The sequence below is a fragment of the Macaca nemestrina genome, chromosome 7 (assembly GCF_043159975.1).
Source record: "Macaca nemestrina isolate mMacNem1 chromosome 7, mMacNem.hap1, whole genome shotgun sequence".
NCBI classification, from domain to species: Eukaryota; Metazoa; Chordata; class Mammalia; order Primates; family Cercopithecidae; genus Macaca; species Macaca nemestrina.
In genome coordinates this window covers 44,761,568-44,784,487 of record NC_092131.1, presented here as the reverse complement: position 1 = coordinate 44,784,487, position 22,920 = coordinate 44,761,568, and the positions used below count along the sequence as shown (strand labels likewise).

General features: G+C 41.2%; 1 protein-coding gene across 2 annotated transcripts in view; it reads left to right on the top strand.

The window, feature by feature from the left end:
• Window positions 1-5,624, top strand: part of LOC105473678 (ras homolog family member J) — a 103,773-nt gene extending 98,149 nt beyond the window's left edge. The window contains exon 5 of one of the 2 annotated variants that reach the window (XM_011727593.2): window positions 2,991-5,624. In XM_011727593.2, the coding sequence (XP_011725895.1) occupies window positions 2,991-3,137 (147 nt within the window). In that variant the 3' untranslated portion in view covers window positions 3,138-5,624. The other variant, XM_011727594.2, reaches the window with a different exon arrangement.
• Window positions 5,625-22,920: the final 17,296 nt, after the last annotated feature.

The window sequence follows — 22,920 nt, the reverse complement described above, 5'->3', positions numbered from 1 at the left end:
TGCCGTAAGAAGGGCCACATTTCCTTGAGACAATTTTTCATTTCACATCTTTGAGGACACAGATAATTTTTTTAGCAGTCTGGTTGTGCTTTTTCCTTGAACCAGAATGAATTATTCTCCAACCCTGAGAGCACTTGACACATGGTAACAATACCTACCTCAAAACTGGGTTCTGTTTCTCACACGTGTTTGCCAAATCACACCCATCATCTGATGACTACTTTTTCTATCAGTACAACATAATGTTATATTAACCCGGTTACACAATAATGCCTTTATCTGCTATTTCATTATCTTCAGAAATGTCTGAATTGGAAGAGACAAGTTTGGGCTCCTCCCACTGCATCGAAAGGCAAAGCCTGACACGCTGTCAGCCGCACTCTGGGGGCAGGAGGAGGCTGGAGTGCCCTGCCCCTCCTGCAGGACTCCAGGTGTGAGTGAGCTCAGCCCAGCTGTCCTGGAATTCCAGGCAGAATCGATCCTAGGCTTGGGATCCTTAGTGGAGAGGCGTTCCAGATAGAAACGTGCCACAGTAGTTTCTAGGTATTTTTCCAGACAAGTGCCACCACATTACAGTCAAGTCATTCAGTCGTTCAGTTGGCAACACCGTTGCCGTTAGATTAATGTTCTTTTCACATGTGTTTGAATCAAGCTTTGAACACAATCCCAAAATGCAACAGAAGGCATTTCATCATGTTATTAGGAAAATTTTCTCTGCCCTTTATTCCTCTCTTGTATCTAACTGTTTTTAATTATTTTAAAAAGTTATTAAAACCAAACCATGGTTAAAATGAAAGCCATAAAACAGATTTTCAACATTCAACATCTTTTTCTTTTGGTATTTTCCTTTGGCTCATACAGTAACCATTCTTGTCAGGAAAAAAATGTAAAGTGCATCACCTCTGTCGGAGAAGTTAGGAAACAGTCTCTGGCCCAACTAAAACCACTTGATTTGATGCTTAGTTTTCCTATTTGTGGCCTTTGAAATAAGTGGGCAATCTCATTTCATTAACTGTCAGCTTGACCAGCTTCTTACAGAGCTGAGTGATAGGGGTCACAGTTACTGTCACAGAGCAAGGAAAAGAACATGTATCAAGAGACGCAGATTCTAGGTCTATTTCTTTCACTTGCTAGTTGAGTGCGCATAAGCCATTCATTTTACCTCTCTGGGGTTATTCCCGCTCTCTTCTAAGCTAAACCACAAGTTCATTTAGTCCACATATTGCAAAGTGGCTGGCTGCTGCCACATATATCCCACATCAGTGTCTTGCTTGGCCCATGGTAAATATTTCATAAATTGGTAAATATTAAATTAAAAACTCCAAATTTCCAACTCCTCTTGAAAAATACAAAAATGGGCACCAGTAAACCAACATCACCACTTGGAAGCTGATAAAACGGCCCACTCTAGAGGGGCGTGTGCTTTACCACCCAGCATAGTCCCCACCTCTCCCTACTGTCTTGCGCCAGCCCCACTTTATCATTTACATAAGCTATTGGGCATAATAGGCCTATGATTTTGCTACCTTGTTTTAGCCACTTGTCTGCTGTGGTTTCCAGGAACTCACCATTTAGCCAACCTCTTCTGAATCTGCTTTAATTTTACAAAGCGATTCTTAAAATGTGAATCAAAAACTAAAGCCATTTCTCTAGATGTCCTTAATAGTAAAAGGCCAGCATCACATCACTGACTCTTCCTGAGCTTATGAACAATTAAAACCTCAGGTCTTCACAAGAAGCTGACGCTAAATACAGTCTACACTGGTCTGTGATTTTTAAATGAGAATCTATAGTTCTGGCCTGAATTTCTATATTTCTCATGAGGGGTTTGTGATTATCAAACACACCGTAGTATGAAATCATCAGAATATTTAAAATGAAGCCCTATGCAGAAATACCTTATCATTTATATAGACTGTACACTGACAAGGAGGATGTCTCTGGCATTAAATGTCTTTTATGATTATTGTTACATGTTTTATTATTATTGTTACATGTTTTAGTGGGGGGTTTTTTAAACTTTTTTTTTTTTTAAATATGCCTTTTAAAGTATGTTAAGGCTGGGTGCAGTGGCTCACACCTGTAATCCCAGCATTTTGGGAGGCTGAGGTGGACAGATCACATGAGGTCAGGAGTTAGAGACCAGACTGGTCAACATGGGAAAACCCCATCTCTACTAAAAATACAAAAACTAACCCAGCTTGGTGGCACGTGCCTGTAATCCCAGCTACTCAAGAAGCTGAGGCAGGAGAATCACTTGAACCCAGGAGGCGGAGGTTGCGGCAAGCCAAGATAGTGCCACTGCACTCCAGCCTGGGCAACAAGAGCGAAACTCCATCTCAAAAATAAATAAATAAATAAACAAATACATAAATAAAATGTTAAAACTAAATAATAATGCCAGTTGGATATTACCTTGTTGAGGTGTACCTTAAAAGAGGTACATTTTAATCAAGAATGACCTATAAAACCATATCACTCACTCCCTTTCTCTCTGCTTTATCAACCAAGCTGACACTTTGCCTTTTATCATACCAAAGGAGATACATTTCACTTATACATGATTTACACATTCTACCTACAAATGAGAGGATATGAAAAACAAGATCATGCACCCCTGTTCTTCACAAAACGTATTTAAATTATATCATTGGTTTTGAATTGTCTCCTAGTTTTTTAGATCTTTATATTTTTTATATTCTTAGGAATAAATGGCTATGGATCAATTTCAGGACGTACTGCTTTCCAGAACTGATCCACAACCATTTATTGCTAATAAAGGAATGTAAGAAATGCAAAAATACAAAAAAATAGGATAACATATACAAATTGAAATGAAAAAAAACAAAAAAAAAGGCAAACGTAATCCAAACCACCCCACAAGCTGTTTGTAGGACAGGCAGAAGTGAGTGCTTGTCTGGGCAGTGAGCTGATACCACTGTGCTGTTCTCTTTTTTCTCTCTCATGCCTTTCTCTCTTTTGCGTTTAAGATCGGAGCGCAGTGCTACTTGGAATGCTCTGCTCTGACTCAGAAAGGTCTCAAAGCGGTTTTTGATGAAGCAATCCTCACCATTTTCCACCCCAAGAAAAAGAAGAAACGCTGTTCTGAAGGTCACAGCTGCTGCTCAATTATCTGAGGTTGTCCGGGACCTGCCTCCACCCCACCCAGGCATGAGAATGGCAGCCAATGTCTGCGGCCAAGCTCCAGCCAAAAAGGAGGGCACGACCAGAAAGGAATTCCCTTTGCACGGAGGCTTGCCCCTCCACCCTGTGAGCCCTCCCAACACAGCACACTAGTCAGCCCACTGCCACAACCTCCCTGCCAGCCAGAAGCGTCCGTACTGCACACTCTCTGAGAATGCTGGGCCTGGATTGCAGACAGCGCCGCTGCTGATCAGATCAAAAACAAAGTCAAAGGCCATCTTACATTTTACAAATCCCCAGCTCATGAACGCGAAGCTGATAGGAAATCACCCCAGGGAACCCGAAAAAGAAAGTTGGTTCCTCTCTTGGTGGCCTTACTTGATGTTTTACAAAACTTGGGACTACAATACTAACCTTTTTTTCTGAATCTGCTGTTCTACCCATGTCTCTCACATTCATTTGTATTATTTCAAGAAATGTACTAATTTCCAGTTTACTCAGGCCTTACAAATCCATACCAAATTAGCCTAAAGACAAGGCATTTTATATTCATTTCTATTTTCAGCATGTTTCTACCAAAGCTATTAGAATCAACACGTACCTCTGAATGCCTGATTATAAGAAGACATGAGAAGACTTCAAAGTTTTGGAAATTTACAGAGCCATGATTTTTGAACCTGATTGAAAGAAAACCATCTGAATTGTTGCAGGTCCACATTTTTGCCAAAGATGCACTCTACAAATGCTTAGTAGTGGCCTGATTTTTTTCCATATTATATTGCCATGACAAACTAAAAATGAACTGTGTTTAAGAATATAGTATTTCTGTTTTTCATCCAAGTTGATTGGGGGAAGAATATGGCAGGATCCATCTTTTACAGTATTGTGTATTCAGTAAAGTGGACGTTCCTGCTCTTCCCTTTCCCCATTGCATGCCTCTTCCTCCCTTGATTTCACTTTCTCTCATGCCCAGATCCTTTTTTCTCCCCAGTTATAACCCAGTTATAAAAGAAAGATCTGAGCAGAAAAATACATGTTTAAAAATACCTAAAGGTAAAGGAAAGTGTCTTAATTTTTCTATTTACTTCAACTGAAAGGCTTCTAAGCTCGCCCCATGTAAGTTCTCATTCCATATAAATGACATTTTCCAGTTACAACTGGTACTGATATTGCATCTCTCTTTCCTTACTCATCCTCCCAAATGTCTTTGTGGGAGCCATATCAGTGGATACCAAGCTCTGTATCCATTTGTCCCCTGCCCTCCACGATGTGTGACATAGAACACGGACTTTGGTCCTGGGAAAGCAAAAGCTCGCAGTAAGGAATCCTGTGCCAAACCATGTACAACAATTCCAAACCTCCAGGAATGTTTGTATCACAGAGCAAATTACTTCCTGCCTTTTCATTAGCGCCTATCAGGGCTTCTAATTAGTCTTACTTGCTTATAAGTGCCCTGGAATCATCCAGGTAGGAGCTTAATTTTTTTCAATTGCATGAGCAAAGTGCTTCTTAGTAGTATGAAATTACAACAATTTTAGTTTAAGACTTTCCAGATTCAAGCTCCCACTGTTGGAAAAAACCAGCCTTTCTAATCTCTTCTGCTATTGGAGTAAGCCCTCAAGAATTGCGTGATAGCCAGGCACAGTGGCTCACGCCTGTGATCCCAGCACTTAGGGAGGCTGAGGTGGGTGGACCACTTGAACTCACGAGTTCGAGACCAGCCTGGGTAATGTAGTGAGACCCTGTGTCTCTATAAAAAATTAAAAATTAGCCAGTTGTAGTGACACACACCTGTAGTCCTAGCTACTCAGGAGGCTGAGGCAGAAGGATCACTTGAGCCCAGAAGGTAAGACTGCAGTGAGCTGTGACTATGCCACTACACTCCAGCCTAGGTGACAGAGCAAGAACCTGTCTCAAAAAAAAAAAAAAAAACCCTACATTTCAAGTACTATTTCCCTTCTCTCCCATCTAATTGCTAAACATTTTCTTTCATATGCATACACTCCACTGACTAGAAAATGGGAGTTTTAAGTCAAAGCTTGACATTTAGAGAAAACAAGGACTTTCTGCCTTTATAAATGGAAATCAACTGTGTATGAACTATAACTCTGCAGAGGTGATGAACTCATCCTTTACAAACAATAATGAGTTTTAGTCCTGTAATAAATGAAATGTTACTAGGCAGCTTTGTTGCATGATTGCATAGTTACATCTTGCTAACGGGCCACTCGTTTCTCATTGACATGGATGAAAAATTGAGAGCAGTATGTTTCCAGGTGTGCGCACTCGACAGGCAAATAGCTCCCCAGGTCATCGCTCCCCTAATGGGCCACAGGAAGTAAGCTGATCATGATGGGGAGATCACTCTGTCACCCAGAACCAGCAACTGGATAGAGACTGTGGTTAGTGTCTGGGTGGAGCACAGGCTCCCAGGGGTCTTAGGAGCTAATTACTGAATAAAACAATCAAAAACAAAGCAACCTAAATAAGTTAATGTCATTCTGCCAAATTAATCAGTTACTCCTTGTTTCATGGCAAGATCCAGTTTGTTTCACTAAAAAGTGTTTTCTGCTATAAGATTAAACTGTATTCTGAAACCAAAGATAAGAAGAGACATAGAGGTCAGGCACAGTGGCTCACGCCTGTAATCCCAACACTTTGGGAGGCAAAGGCAGGTGGATCATGAAGTCAAGAGATCGAGACTATCCTGGCCAAAATGGTGAAACCCCATCTCTACTAAAAATACAAAACTTAGCCAGGCATGGTGATGGGCACCCTGTAATCCCAGCTACTCAGGAGGCTGAGGCAGGAGAATTGCTTGAGCCTGGGAGGTGGAGGTTGCAGTGAGCCGATATCACGCCATTGCACTCCAGCCTGGGCAACAGAGCCAGACTCCATCTCAAAAAAGAAAAAAGAAGAGACACAGAAATTTGAAGAAGGATCCTTTAATGGTCCACACCATCTTCCAAAGTCCAGAAGTGGCAGCTGATATCCATTTGAAAGTAGAATCCTAGCTTTTCGGAGCTAGACAAGGCCTCAGAAACAACTATAGTTCAATTCCTCATTGTACCGATGATAAACTCATACCTAGATGGGTAAAAAGAGGTGTGTTGTAGCAGTGCTGTACAGATCTCAGTTTTTCTGCTTCCCATACAATCCTCTTCAACCCAATACTACAATGTATTCATTATCACACATATTAAGCTGGAGTTCTGTAGCCATGTTATTAGAGTTGCAACTGTTTATCCTATAGATTCCAGCCACATTTTAAACACATAACTTCATGTAGTTAGGCCACTAAAAATAAAGTAATCCATCAAGCTAGTAATACACTAGAGAATTTTACCTACATACTAAGATACCTGAAATCCACAGTATACGGCAATTTAACCCCCATCTAATAATGGCTCAATCAAGTAGCTAAACATATTTATTTCACTCGGATGGTTGGCTGGTTGGTAGAATGAATGGACTCCTTGGCTATTTTGGGAACACAAGGACTAGGACACAAGTCAAAGCCACGTCCACAGTGAGAAATCTGGGCTGATTTCTGCCAAGAAAAGTTACAAAGAATAATTACTTGATAACGTGGGTAAATTTTGACATAAAAGAAGTAATGGATAAAAAGAAAGAAAAATGAACAATTGCTGAAGACAGTAATTACAGCAACCCTAAACCAGAAAGTACTAAGCCAGGAAGCCAAAAACTAAGTCATACACATATGACAAGGTGCAGGGGTTGGTCCTGAGACTTCAGTGAGAATATGTCCGATCAGGATATGCAAAGAACCATTTGGAAGATTTCTAGTTCATAAGAGAAGTATCAAATGAAGTGGATGTGACCATATGCAATTTGGTATGACATGGTAGTAAAAAAGCAATCACAACTACACTCACAATTTTAGGAGAAAATAAAACTAAATCCAGAATTTGAAGCCAACAACAACAACAACAAAAAAGTCATTATTTAGGGTATACGTTCCTGTGGGCAGTACCTTGCAAAGTAGAGCATCTTCAAGAAGAAATATTTGACTTGAGGTAAGGCTTTCACGATTGCCATATTACATTCATAAAGGCAAACTCATCCTTGAGACCAAAGTGACAGAAGATTAGAAATTAAGGCTTTGCTTTAAAGAAATGTTGACATCATGCTGGAAATTATTATCCAGCTACTTACACGTTTGTTTTTAAATCCATCCCTATGTTTAGCTGCCAAAATGCAAACTGCGCGTTCTCTCTCAACAGAGAGCGCCACAGGTCACCAGCTATTATTCTCCCAGGAGTCATTGAGTAGGCTGCCCAAGTACACATAAGGAAACTCAACAAACTGTTTCCATTTCAAGGACCATTAGAAACAGAAAGGAAAAGAGAAGGTCAGGGAAACTTAGTTTCTAACAAAGGAAGTGAGGCACTTTGAAAAAGAAAATATTTAGAGAACAGAGAGGAAGCTAAACCCAAACAACCAAAAGGCACAGCTGACGATCATTCCAGGAAGTTGGTAACTTCTGCTGGTCTCTAGAAGCACAGGAAGAAAAGGACTGTTAGCGTGAAGAACGCTCGATGGTTCTAGGTATCTAGGTAGAGTCAGTCAACAGGGCTAACCATGTGATAATCCTGGGCAATTCCACCTCACAGTTCACTAAAAAACAAGTGAAACCCTGGGCAAAGCCCTTTGGGTCTTTAATAGTAATGGAGGACATCACCCTCTCACTTTCTCTGCTTCTACACAGCAGGCAGTCAAGGAAAACTTGCCAAGAAATATGAGTGAATAAATGATTTTGAAAGTTTCATTGAGCAGGAACAGGAAAAGGATGATTTGGGGATAGCTGGAAGGATAGTTACTTGTATGAATAATATTTATTCATCTTCAGTGAGATATTTCTAAATAGAAAGATTGTATTTAAAATGTACAACCACAATAACAGAAGAAAAAAAAAAATGTGAGACAAACAACAGTTCATAGTGCCACAATGGTCAACAAAGACCAGAAAGGAAATTAAAGCACAAGTTCTACTCAGCAGCACTTCAGCCATCAGAGGCTCTGCCGTGCTATTTTGCAGATCTCTTTCAGTTAGGGGAGGAATGAGTCAAAGAGGGCTTGGCTGCTCTGTGAAATGGTGACATTCAAGTTCAACAATAGTTCTTGGCTTTGAAATTCCACTACAGGAAATTAGAGTAAAATATGCACCATTAATCTTGGTCACAATCTATTTTTTTCTCCTTAGAGGATGTCAAAAAACTAGGGTTGCTTCAGTGTGTGCGTGTGTTTTAAATATGTTCTACTTTGAAAATTTCATTTTGTTTTATGAGTTCTGCAGTGACTCAGAAGCTCCATGATACTATAACTGGAGTAATTTTGTTGTATTTTTAGCCGTGTTCTCCAAGCCTCCCAGTATATGCTGTGATCTTTGCCGAACAGAATCTGATCAGTGTTATAGGGGAAATGATGTGTGAGGCTCTACAAGGAGAGGGTCTCCAGGGCCCACACCTGAGTCATGCCTTGAAGTCGCCTCAGCACACTTAGCCTCCCAGTGATTCTGTGCAAGTCAATCTCAATCTCAATCTTTTGAGCTTACGCTAGTTCTTTGGGGAGAAAAAAAGATAGAAACAACTTCTGAATAGGGCAGTATGTTTGGGGCAGCTTTGTGAATACATATCTAAAATTACCTCCACTTGCCATTTTTTAAATCAATTTTTTTCAAGCAATCAGATTCTTTTCTCCTACAGGAGCTGTGGGCAAGAAAGCTAATGAATTCTACATCCTTCTCATCACCTGGTTTAAATTGTTTTCTGCTCTGAGTAAACAGTAATTACTGTTTAAGTACATCTCAGCAGAATCGTATCCCAATTGCAACAGTTCATGTTCCTCCTAATGTAATCTCTGCAGACGAAATGATCGTCAAGGGAAGTGGGCTGACCTGCTCACAGGACGGCGTACTTACAATCTGCACCTTATGTAATGGCGATTCTGTGTGCCTGTGTCATAATTATTGGAATATTATTTTATGCGTTTTTTCTTTTTTTTTTTTTTTTTTTTTTTTTTTGAGACAGAGTCTTGCTCTGTCACCCAGGCTGGCGTGCAGTGGCGTAATCCCGGCTCACTGCAAGCTCCACCTCCCAGGTTCACGCCATTCTCCTGCCTCAGCCTCCTAAGTAGCTGGGACTACAGGCGCCCGCCACCATGCCCGGCTAATTTTTTTGTATTTTTAGTAGAGACGGGGTTACACAGTGTTAGCCAGAATAGTCTCGATCTCCTGACCTCGGGATCTGCCCTCCTCGGCCTCCCAAAGTGCTGGGATTACAGGCGTGAGCCACCGCGCCCGGCCTATTTTATGCATTCTTTAACATTACAATTTATTTTGTGCCATGTTCTGACTTTTAAGTCATTAAATCGTCCTCTGTTCATATTTCTGGGTAATTTGAGGGTGTCTCCATCTGCCATTCCAGAAAATTGCCTTCCCCAGGCCTCTGTCAGAACAAGAAATTGTCCAGCCCCTTGTGACTCAAAATGTGGCCTGGGAACCAGCAGCGTCAGCCTTACCTGGGAGCTACCAAGGACTGTGGAATTTCAGGCTCAACCCAGACCTACTGAATCAGAATCTGCATTTTTAACAGGACCCCCAAGTGATTTGTGTACACAGTGAAATAGGGGAAGTACTGGTCTCTGAGATAACCAAGTTCATCATCAGCCTTTATATCCAAACAGAGAGCTGCCTAGCGAAGAACCGTGAACTTAGCCTGTCTCTCAGACGCTACCTTTTGAGTATTCCTTAGGCTAATATTTGGCTGCTCACATTTACTGGATGAATAAAAGGGCTGTCAGAAGTCTTTTCTTTTTCTTGTCATGTGCAGCCCAGCTGCAGGAAAGGAATATGCATATTTTAGAATCAAAAGCAGAAAAGCAGCATCTGGTTTGCTAGATCTGCTAGATCTAAAGTACTTCTGTTCTGAAAGTCTTTTTCGTGTTTATTAGGGTGAGAAAAAAATGCTCCCCCAAAATTATTTTCCAAGAAGGCATAAGAAAGATTCATGGTACATGAAGTTTTATAAACTCACGAAATAAAGATAAAACAAATTTCTGAGGCATGAAACTTTTGGTAAAGTTTCTATCTTCACTGCTTAAAACACAGAGCTCTAGATGACAGAATAAGGGTTGATTACAAACAACTTGTCCTCTAAACAGGACACAGACTCATGCCAGAGACTCGTGTTGTTATTGCCTTCAGCACAGATCAGAGTTTTATTAACTTTCTAAACATATTTTTACTAAACATCACTGGGGACCATGCTTTGTTCTCCCTGCCCACACCCCACCCTGTGTACAAGAGCCCTTTAAAAATTGTACACAACCATGTACAGCAGCCTATCAACTTACTCAAATCCTATTGTTGCTGATGAAGTTCTGAAGGCAAATCACACCTACCTTCAAACAAATCAAAAAAATAGCACAAGGGGCGGGGCGCGGTGTCTCACGCCTGTAATCCCAGCACTTTGGGAGGCCGAGGTGGGTGGATCCTGAGGTCAGGAGATCAAGACCATCCTGGCTAACACGGTGAAACCCTGTCTCTACTAAAAATAAAAAAATAAAAAAATAAAAGTTAGCCAGGCGAGGTGGCGGACCCCTGTAGTCCCAGCTACTCGGGACGCTGAGGCAGGAGAATGGCGTGAACCCGGGAGGCGGAGCTGGAAGTGAGCCGAGATCGCGCCACTGCACTCCAGCCTGAGCGACAGAGCGAGACTCCGTCTCAAAAGAAAAAAAAAAAAAAATAGCACAAGGACCACCTGTGCTCTTGTACCTGCAAATGGCCTAGCTAATTTTCTCACTAGGATGTCAGTGATTCGGTCCCACAATAAGGACCTGATAGCACCGTGCAGGTGCAGTCACTAAAGGCCCACCTCCTCTAGGAAGCACCAACCCTCTTCCTGCAGCAGGCTTCACTTTACATTTGCAGACACAGGTCTGACGTTAGGACATTCAATCAGGTGTTCCTCATGCTCCAAGCAACTGGAACCCACCTGTGTTCCAAGATTACCTTTCAACTGAAAAGCTTTTAAAGGCCAGCCACAGTGGCTCACGCCTGTAATCCCAGCATTTTGGGAGGCCGAGGTGGTTAGATCACCTGAGGTCAGGAGTTTGAGACCAGCCTGGCCAACATGGCGAAACCCCATCTCTACTAAAAATACAAAAATTAGCTGGGCATGGTGTCTGTGCCTGTAATCCCAGCTACTTGGGAGGCTGAGACAGGAGAATGCTTGAACCTGGGAGGCAAGGGTTGCAGTGAACCGAGATCACGCCACTGCACTCCAGCCTGGAAGACAGAGAGAGACTCCATCTCAAAAAAAAAGCTTTTAAATTGGGACAGCTGTCACCTCTGGTAGCCACTCGACTAGCCAAAGCAGCTAACATTCTTGGGTTTCAGCAAATCCCAAAACAGAATCTTACCAAAGATTGTTTTCCTTTTTTTTTTTTTTTTTTTTTTTTTGTTTGGATGGAGTTTCGCTCTCATTGCCCAGGCTGGAGTGCAATGGCATTATCTCAGCTCACGGCAACCTCCACCTCCCAGGCTCAAGCGATTTTCCTGTCTCAGCCTCCCAAGTAGCTGGGATTACAGGCAGGTACCACCACACCTGGCTAATTTTGTCTGTTTTTAGTAGAGATGGGGTTTCTCCATGTTGGTCAGACTGGTCTGGAACTCCTGACCTCAGGTGATCCGCCTGCCTTGGCTTCCCAAAGTGCTGGGATTACAAGAGTGAGCCACCATGCCTGGCCGATTATTTCTTTTTACTGCAAATGTATCCCTGATTTCTTCCTTATAACCACTGATGCAAGCAGCCAAAAGGGCTTCTACCACAAGGGCCTGCCTATCTTCCTACAGCCTGCCACAGCATGGCACTCCGACCCAGCTACTTCCTTCCCCAGGCCACAAAGGAAAGTCTATTTTATCCTCTTCAAAAAAAATGGACGGGAGAAAACTGGTATCAACAATCCATTTGCCTTCAAGAATCCATTTACTTGTAATCTTAAAATGTTTAATTCCCAGTGCCTTTACTGCAATAGTAAAATAAATTCCCCATCCGGGATAACCAAAGGCCTCTCTGCATTTGAATAAAAACATTTCTACTGAATTAGGCACACTGAAATGATGAAGTGCTGAAGGAGAGAACCCTCCCCGCCCCGCCCTTGCTCAGAGCCCACTCGCTTCTCCTTCCCTTGTCTGCAGCGTAGAGATTGGCATGGGTACATTTATGGTACGTCAGTTCCTTTCGGCTTTGACCTGAAGTTGGCTCAGATTTGGTTAATGCTGAAATTTGCAGCTGACTTCAGTTGGACTTTGCTTCTCATTAATGAGTTGACATTGCAGTGGGGAGATGTTTCAGCATTTGCTCCTTGAGCTTCCTCAAGCAGGAGCCAAAAGCTGAACAAGATCTTCCTCTTAAAAACAAGTCCAACACATTTTAAAAGAATGGATAGTTTAATTCCACTCAGTAAAACTGGTCCCCCCAAATATTTTAATTTTGATATGCAGATTCCAAGAAAAAATGGAAGATGGGAGGTTCAAAACAGTCTGGAAGCTTCGATCATCGGACTGTGATGGCTCACTCCTCCATGTTGGGTCACTTGAAGACTTTTTTTTTTTTTTTGAGACAGAGTCTCACTCTGTTGCTTAGGCTGGAGTCCAGTGGCATGATCTCAGTTCGCTGTAACCTCTGCCTCCCAGGTTCAAGCGATTCTCCTGCCTCAGCCTCCCGAGTAACTGGGATTACAGGCATGCACCACCACATCAGGCTAATTTTTGTATTTTTAGTAGAGACGGGGTATCACCATGTTGGCCAGGCTGATCTCGAATTCCTGATCTCAAGTGATCTGCCTGCCTAGGCCTCCCAAAGTGCTGGGATTACAGGCGTGAGCCACCGTGCCCGGCCACCACCTTACAAATCTTTACATGAGCAACATAGTAAAGCTGAGAAAGCATGATCTGTTCATGTATTTCATGTAGAAAGAACTTGCAAACTAACAGGATAAAATGTTTAAGTGCATAATTCTATATGTATATACTTCCTCGAGATAATAACTATTAATAGTTCATCAATATCCCTTATTGTGTGTGTGTACAGTTTATTTTCAGTAAATAAATGCTCTTTCAAATGATTTTAACTCATATTTGCAACTTGGGGATAGTCACATTTATTCCTTGCTTGTAATTCTTTGAAATCACCAAAAGAAAACTACTATTCTTATCTTGGTATTATTAATATTCTTTATTAAAGTAAAATGTTTTTTGTCTTTTAGAGAAAGTCTGTTTGGTTTTGTCAGGCACGTGGGAAAGGAGGTGTTTGTATTTTTGGCTTTGTGTGACTTTCCAAAAGCCCCAATGGCTCACAATCAAGGTCAAAGCATATAACTAACTGTTCTTGTGTATCAGGAAGCCTTTATTTAAAAAAAAAAAAAAAAAACTCAATTATTTACTATGCTAAAGAAATTGTACAGCCAGAGGAAATTAGGGTCAAATATAAAGCCAAAGAGCTTGGAAAGGTTTATTTTATTTCTGATAATGAGGACCTGGAAAAGAGAATAGAATACTCCCTCTAAATTTCTTAACATTGGAGACAAATCCCTGCCTTACATTGCCAATTACAGTGCTTTGCACCTGCTCCCCTTGTTTGCTCATCCTTCCCTAGTTCTTGTCCCAGATATCACTTGCTCGGAAGGCTTCAGTACCCCCTTCAGACACTCTAGGATCACAACCACAAGCCTCTAAGCCTACGAGACTTCCCTGTACACAATTCCAAACAATCCCATTCATTAAATGAAAGGATTGCTTGGGCCTTGAGCCTGGGAAGTCAAGGCTGCAGTGAGCCAAGATCGTGCTACACTGCACCCCCCCAGCCTTGGTGACAGAAACACTGTTTCAAAATCAAAAAGCTCCCATGGAAAAATAAAATTCCAGGAAATTCCCCCTCTTTTTACCATTTATTAGCTACAAAATAACACATTTCGGATTCTAAAAGACCCTCTGAACAAGCGGACTGCTCCTGCAGGACCCAGGAGACCCCCCAAAACTGTGAGTGCCCCAACTGTGGAAGGGGGAAAGGGAACCCCTCCTCTCCTGAACACACACCTGCACTGGAGAAGATGAAGCTCTGTTTGCTGGAAAAGTTTCCAACGTTACCAGGAGCTGAGTCAGTTTGGAGAGCCAAGGGAAATACAGGGGTACAGGAAGCAGCAGAAAGGCCCTGGGAGCTCGTTGGGTCCGCAGGCAGCCCATTCCTGCATAGCACCACAGGGATCCATCAGGAGGGCGGCCAGAGAAGCAGGGGGTAAAACTCCACAGGGAAAAGGAATTGTCTAGCTGAACTTTGTAACAATTTGAACACGGTGAGAAGCCTCCTGGCCAGAACTCAGGGGAAGGTGCAAATCCGGTGTCCAAACGCCACATGCAGGGGAAGAACCAAGCCCTTTCCTTTACTTTCGAAGCTGGGAGGCGGATAGCCTGGGACAGGTTTTCAAGCCCATATTGCCCTCTGCCTGGGGGTCTGGGGGCCTGTTGGGTGGAGGGGGGGGCACTGTGGGAGTGAGACAGATCGTTTGGTTTGCGTGGGAGCTGCATGAGGCCTGTGATTGCTGACTTTCCCCCACTTCCCTGACAACCGGCAAGACACAGCAGAGGCAGCCATAGTCCTCCTGGGTACACAACCCCAGTGGCCTGGGAATCTCACCCCATTCCCCCACAGCAGCAGCAACAAGACCTGACCAAGGAGAGTCTGAGCTCACATATGCCTAGCCCTGCCCCCACCTGATGGTCCTTCCCTACCCACCCTGCTAGCAGAAGACAAAAGGCATATAATCTTGGGAGTTCTAGGGCCCCGCCCACCACCGTTCATCCCCATACCACAGCTGATCTCTCTGGAAAGCACCAGCTTCTGGCAGGAGGTCAACCAGCACAAACATAGAACATTCAACCACCAAAGCTAAGAACCTTCACGGAGGCGAGATTTCCTTGAGAGGTGATTCCAGTTGGTTATTGGGGGTGGTGGGGAGAGGGGGAGGGAGAGAGAGAGAGAGAGAGAGAGAGAGAGAGAGAGAGAGAAAGAAAATTTATTCCAGGCAGAAGACACCACATATAGACAAGTAGAAGAAAGAAATTCAGAGCTCAAAGACAAGGTGTTTGAATTAACCCAATCCAACAAAGACAAAGAAAAAAAATAAGAAAATATGAACAAAGCCTCCAAGATGGCTGGGATTGTGTTAAACAACCAAACCTAAGAATAATTGGTATTCCTGAAGAAGAAGGTAATTCTAACAGCTTGGAAAACATATTTGGGGGAATAATCGAGGCAAACTTCCCTGGTCATGCTAGAGACCTAGACATCCAAATACAAGAAACACAAAGAACACCCAGGAAATTCACAACAAAAAGAGCTTCACCTAGCTACACTGTCATCAGGTTTTCCAAAGTTAAGACGAAGGAAAAAATCTTAAGAGCTGTGAGACAGAAGCACCAGATAACCTATAAAGGAAAACCTATCAGATTAACAGCAGATTGCTCAGCAGAAACCGTACAAGCTAGAAGGGATTGGGGCGCTATCTTCAGCCTCCTCACACAAAACAATTATCGGCCAAGAATTTTGTATCCAGCAAAACTAAGCATCATATATGAAGGAAAGATACAGTCATTTTCAGACAAATAAATGCTGAGAGAATTCGCCATTACCAACCCACCACTACAAGAACTGCTATGCTAAAAGGAGCTCTAATTCTTGAAACAAATCCTGGAAACACATTAAAACAGAATCTCTTTAAAGCATAAATCACACAAGACCTATAAAGCAAAAATTCAAGTTAAAAAGCAAAAAAAAAAAAAAAAAAAAAAAAAAGTAGGCAACAAAGAGCACAAGGAATGCAACAGTACCTCACATTTCAATACTAACATTGAATGTAAATGACCTAAATGCTCCACTTAAAAGATACAGAACCACAGAATGGATAAGAACTCACCCGCCAACTATCTACTGCCTTTAGGAGACTCACCTAGCACAGAAGGACTCACATAAACTTAAAGTCAAGGGGTAGAAAAAGGTATTTCATGCAAATGGACACCAAAAGTGAGCAGGGGTAGCTATTCTTATATCAGAAAAACAAACTCTAAAGCAACAACAGTTAGAAGAGACAAAGAGGGACATTATATAATGGTGAAAGGCCTTGTCCAACAGGAAAATATCACAATTATAAACATATATGCAACTAACACTGGAGGTCCCAAATTTATAAGACAATTACTAACAGACTTAAGAAATGAGACAGACAGCAACACAATAATAGTGGGGACTTCAGTACTCTACTGACAGCACTAGACAGGTCATCAAGACAGAAAGTCAACAAAGAAACAATAGATTTAAACTATACCTTTGAACAAATGGACTTCACAGATATACACAGAACATTATCATCCAATAACCACAGAATACACTTTCTATTCAACAGTGCATGGAACTTTCTCCAAGACCGACCATACGATAGGCCATAAAACAAGCCTCGATAAATGTAAGAAAACAAATCATATCAAGCACTCTCCCAGACCACAGTGGAATAAAACTGGAAATCAATTCAAAAGGAAGCTTCAAAACCATGAAAATACATGGAAATTAAATAACCTGCTCCTGAATGAGCATTGGGTCAAAAACGAAATCAAGATTGAAATTTAAAAATTCTTCAAACTGAAAGACAGTAATGACACAACCTATCAAAACCTCTGGGATACAGCAAAGGCAATGCTAAGAGGAAAGTTCATAGCCCTAAATGACTACATCAAAAAGGCTGAAAGAGCACAAACTGACATTCTAAGGTCACACCTCAAGGAACTAGAGAAACAAGAACAAACCAAACCCAAATCCAGCAGAAGAAAGGAAATAACCAAGGCTGGAGCAGAACTAAGTTAAATTGAAACAAAAATAAATATAAAAGATAAATGAAACAAAAAGCTGGTTCTTTGGAAAGACAAATAAAATTGATAGACCATTAGCAAGATTAACCAGGAAGGAAGAGAAAAAATCCGAATAACCTCACTAAGAAATGAAACAGGAGATATTACAACTGACACCACTGAAATACAAAAGATCATTCAAGGCTACTATGAACACCTTTACTCACATAAACTAGAAAACCTAGAAGAGATGGATAAATACCTGGAAAAATACAACCCTCCTAGGTAAATCACTGAAGAATTAGATACCCTGAACAGACCAATAACAAGCAGGAAGATTGAAATGGTAATTTAAAAATTACCAACAAAAAAGTACAGGACCAAATGGATTCACAGCAGAATTCTACCAGACATTCAAAAAATTGGTACCAATCCTTTTGACAGTATTCCACAAGATAGAGAAAGAAGGAACCCTCCCTAATCCATTCTATGAAGCCAGCATCACCCTAATATGAAAACCAGGAAAGGACCTAACCAAAAAACAAAACTACAGACCAATATCCTTGATGAACATAGATGCTAAGATCCTTAACAAAATATTTGCTAACTGAATCCAACAACAAAAAGATTATCAAAAAGATAATCCACAATGATCAAGTGGGTTTCATGCCAGGGATGGTTTAACATACACAAGCCAATAAATGTGATACACCACATAAACAGAATTAAAAACAAAAGTCACATGATCATCTCAATAGATGCAGAAAAAGCATTCAATGAAATCCAGTATCGCTTTACAATTAAAACTCTCAGCAAAGTCATCATAAAGGGGACATACTTTAATGTAATAAAAGTCATCTATGACAAACTCACAGCCAACATAATACTGAATGGGGAAAAGTTGAAACCTGTCCCTCTGAGAACTGGAAAAAGACAAGGATACCCACTTTCACCACTTCTCTTCAACAGAGCACTGGAAGTCCTAGCCAGAGCAATCAGACAAGAAAAAGAAATAAAGGGCATCCAAATCGGTAAAGAGGAAGTCCAACTGTCACTATTTGCTGAAGATATGATAATTTACCTCGAAAACCCTAAGTCCTCCTCCAGAAAGCTCCTAGAACTGATAAAATAATTCAGCAAAGTTTCCAGATACAAGATTAATGTACACAAGTCAGTAGCTCTTCTATACACCAACAGCGACCAAGCGGAGAATCAAATAAAAAAACTCAACCCCTTTTACAATAGCTGCAAAAGAAAAAAAAGAAAGAAAGGAAGAAAACTCAGGAATATACCTGGGTATATTCCTGGGTATATACCCTGGGTTCAGGGTATCTAATTCTTCAGTGATTTACCTAGGAGGGTTGTATTTTTCCAGGTATTTATCCATCTCTTCTAGGTTTTCTAGTTTATGTGAGTAAAGGTGTTCATAGTAGCCTTGAATGATCTTTTGTATTTCAGTGGTGTCAGTTGTAATATCTCCTGTTTCATTTCTTAGTGAGGTTATTCAGATTTTTTCTCTTTCAATTTTATTTGTCTTTCCAAAGAACCAACTTTTTGTTTCATTTATCTTTTATATTTATTTTTGTTTCAATTTAACTTTCAAAGGATTTGAAAGACCTCTACAAGGAAATCTACAAAACACTGCTGAAAGAAATCATAGATGACACCAAAAAAATGGAAACACATCCCATGCTCACGGATGGGTAGAATCAATAGTGTGAAAATGACCATACTGCCAAAAGCAATGTACAAATTCAATGCAATCCCCATCAAAATACCACCATCACTCTTCACAGAATTAGAAAAAACAATTCTAAAATTCATATGGAACCAAACAAGAGCCCGCGTAGCCAAAGCAAGAATAAACAAAAAGAACAAATCTGCAGGCATCACACTATCTGATTTCAACCTCTACTGTAAGGCCATAGTCACCAAAACAGCATGTTACTTTCACAAAAATAGGCACAAAAACCAAGAGGACAGAATAGAGAACCCAGAAATAAACCCAAATACTTACAGCCAACTGACCTTCAACAAAGCAAACAAAAACATAAAGTGGAGAAAGGACACCCTTTTCAACAAATGGTGCTGGGATAATTGGCTAGTCAAATGTAGGAGAATGAAACTGGATCCTTATCTCACACAAAAATCAACTGAAGATGGATTAAGGACTTAAACCTAAGACCTGAAACTATAAAAATTCTACAAGATAACATTGGAAAATCCCATCTAGACGTTGGTTTAGGCAAGGATTTCATGACCAAGAACCAAAAAGCAAATGCAATAAAAACAAAGATAAATAGCTGGGACCTAATTAAATTAAAGCGCTTTCCCACAGCAAAAGGAACAGTCAGCAGAGTCAACAGACAACCCACAGAGTGGGGGAAAATCTTCACAATCTATACATCTGACAAGGGACCAATCCAGAATCTACAGCAAACTCAAACAAATCAGTAAGAAAAAAAACAAACAATCCCATCAAAAAGCGGGCTAAGGACATGAATAGACAATTCTCAAAAGAAGATATACAAATGGTTAACAAACATGAAAAAATGCTCAGCATCACTGATGATCAGGGAAATGCATATCAAAACCACAATGTGATACAAATCTCACTCCTGCAAGAATGGCTATAATCAAAAAATCAAAAAAAATAGTAGATGTTGGTGTGGATGCAGTGAACAGGGAACACTTCTACACTGCTGGTGGGAATGTAAACTAGTACAGCCTCTAAGGAAAACAGTGTGGAGATTATTTAAAGATCTAAAAGTAGAACTACCATTGGATCCAGCAATCCCACTACTGGGTATTTACCCGGAGGAAAAGAAGTCATTATTCAAAAAAGATATTTGCAAACACATTTTTATGGTGGCCCAATTCACAATTGCAAAATTGTGGAACCAACCCAAATGCCCATCAACCAACAAGTGGATAAAGAAACTGTGGTATATATATACAATGGAATATTACACAGCCATAAAAAGGAATGAATTAACAGTATTTGCAGTGACCTGGATGAGATTGGAGACTATTTTTCTAAGTGAAGTAACTCACGAATGGAAAACCAAACATCGTATGTTCTCACTGAAATGTGGGAGCTAAGCTATGAGGATGCAAAAGCATAAGAATGATGCAATAGACTTTGGGGGCTTTGGGGGAAGAGTGGGAGGGGAGCAAGGGATAGAAGACTACAAATACGGTGCAGTGTATACTGCTCAGGTGATGGGTGCACCAAAATCTCATGAATCACCACTAAAGAACTTAATCATATAACCAAATACCGCCTGCACTCCAAAAACTTACGGAAGAATAAAAAATAAACACATTTCCAAGAGTAAGGAGTTGCTGAGAGTTAGTTTATGCACCAGAGTCAATTCCCCTGCACCACTCCTCACATGCCTAGGAAAAAAGTTTAGAACATACATCCCTCAGTTCCACAACAGTCTCTTTGAATTTCCCTTCGAGGCTCTGCTTTTTCTCCCTCAGTCTCTTCCATGGTAAGCTTTCATTTAAGCTACAGCAAAACACTATCTTCCTAGAGGTTATACAGGAAACCCAGAGAAAAGTTCCAGTCTCCATAAAACAGCCCAACCTTGCATGGAGCCACCTCCAGGAAAGATGGCAGAAATGCTAATCAATGGTAAGAGATAGTCTGACGATAAACTCAAAGACTTCTCCAAGCAGGAATGACTTGTAAGGAGGATTCCAAAAAGGCACTGTGCTCTAGTGGAAAACGTTTGGTTCTGATTCAAAGAAACCTAGCATGTGCTACTTATTAGCTGTGTCACCTTGGACAAGTTATTTGACCTCTCTGAGCTTCTATTTCATCATCTGTAAAATGCTAATGGTAAAATGACAATGACAGTGCTTACTAGCATAGTTAATACAATAACTAAGAAGTGTTAATATAAAGGATTCTGCTTATACTAAGAGATCCATAAATGGTAACAATATATTTTTGTTATTTTCCAAACACAGTACCTTGCACAAAATTTATGTTAATAAATATTTGTGGAAAGGAGGGAGAAAGGAAAAGGGAGACTTGAAAAAGATTCAGGTTTAGCACAGTATAAATCCTGATAGAGGTTTTCCTCTTTTTCACTAATAAATTCTCTGATTATAGCATCCATCTATTGAGGAAATTGTTTGAATACCATGAACTATTAGCACGCAGATCCTGCAGATCAGAGCCCTCTGGTGGCCATTGCAGCGTTGCTATCTGTTAGAACAATTATGCCCACCTTGTCTCTTACAGCTGTATGTCGCCACCTGGTCCCTGTTGTCCTAGATCCCTATCACCTACGCTGACACCAGGAAGCCCAGTTCCACAGCCGCTTCCCCAGGCATCAACCTCAGCCTAGAAAGGACAGTGATGAACGAGCTTTTCTGAGATGTGCCCCCTCACTAGTCATTCTTTGTTGCTTTGTAAAAGAAATGGCCACTAAACCCTCCAGATGAACACAACCAACTGGCGAGTTCTCTGGTCTTGTGTAATAAATCCATTCTGGCAGGCCCACCTCTCAGTGCCTTTTGTTCCTCAGTACTCTGCCAGGACAGTTCTGGCATCTTCTTTTCATTAATGCAAGCCACCATTTTCCCCACTCTTGAAGGACACAGCCCAACAGCACGCTGGGACCAGATCCAGGTGTCCTTTTGATTACATTATATTCTGATAATGCCTGCATATGGATGAAATCTTCTTATCCAGTCTTATATTCTGGCACCCCACCCGCCATATCCCTGTCTAAACCCCCGAGATCCATTGCTAAGCACACTTTACCAATTCCTCCTGGTTTACATTGTCAAATCCTGAAGCTCCTTCAGGGGAGATGCTTGTTCCTCCCACCACAGAGCAAGTCCCTCCCCAGCCAGATCATCCTGAGACTTGACCATAATTAACCACCTAGAATAACACGGGGCTGTAGGCAATATTTGAGGAGGGCCATATCATCATGTAAAGCATCCTCCTCGGCATGGTCTCCAGGCAAGGGGAGTATGCTCTCCACTAGCAAGCAGGAGTCAGGAGGTTCCCCTGCAGGGAAACGTCGAGTCCATCATCCACCTAACTGTTCCCATTCCAGGTCTCTATGTCTCACTTCTTCCCTATTAGGACCTTGACTTAAGTATAGGAGACTTGCCAGAGTGGTAAATTCAGCCCTTTTATTAATTCAGCTGCTTTGTCAATTAGATATTAGGCCTAATTTTCAGCACAGTCTGTCCTTCAGCTGCATTCGAAGACAGTCTCTTCAAATCAGCTTTCATATCATGCCTGAGGGCTTTTATTGCACTTAACCACCAACTAATCCCACAGTCCTTATAATTACCGTGGTCTTCAATATCTCCCAAATGTTATTGTATTAGCCAGTGCATGCCTTCCCATGTGTATTCCAGATCAATTTACTACAAGGCAGTCAGTACAGTCATGAACTGCACAATATTTTGGTCAATGGCAGATGGCACATATGATGGTGGTCCCATAAGATTATATTTTTTCTGTACTTGTTCTATGTTTAGATACACAAATACCTACCATTGTTTTACAGTTGCCTACAGCATTCAGTATAGTAATCTGCTGTACAGATTTGTAGCCTAGCAGCGATAAGCTATACTTAGCTATGTAGTAGGCTATACCATCCAGGTTTGTGTAATTACACTATGATGTTCTCACAATGACAGAATTACCTCATGATGCATTTCTCATAATGTACCCTTGTTAAGTGACCCATGACTGTAATTGTGATGCTACAGCATGCTACCTCCTGCATTCAAGCTGAGCTTCCCAAAAGACAGCTAAGCTGGAGTTTATTCATTTGGCCCCTTAAATCCACTCTCTACCTTTCTTCAACTTAGTGCCT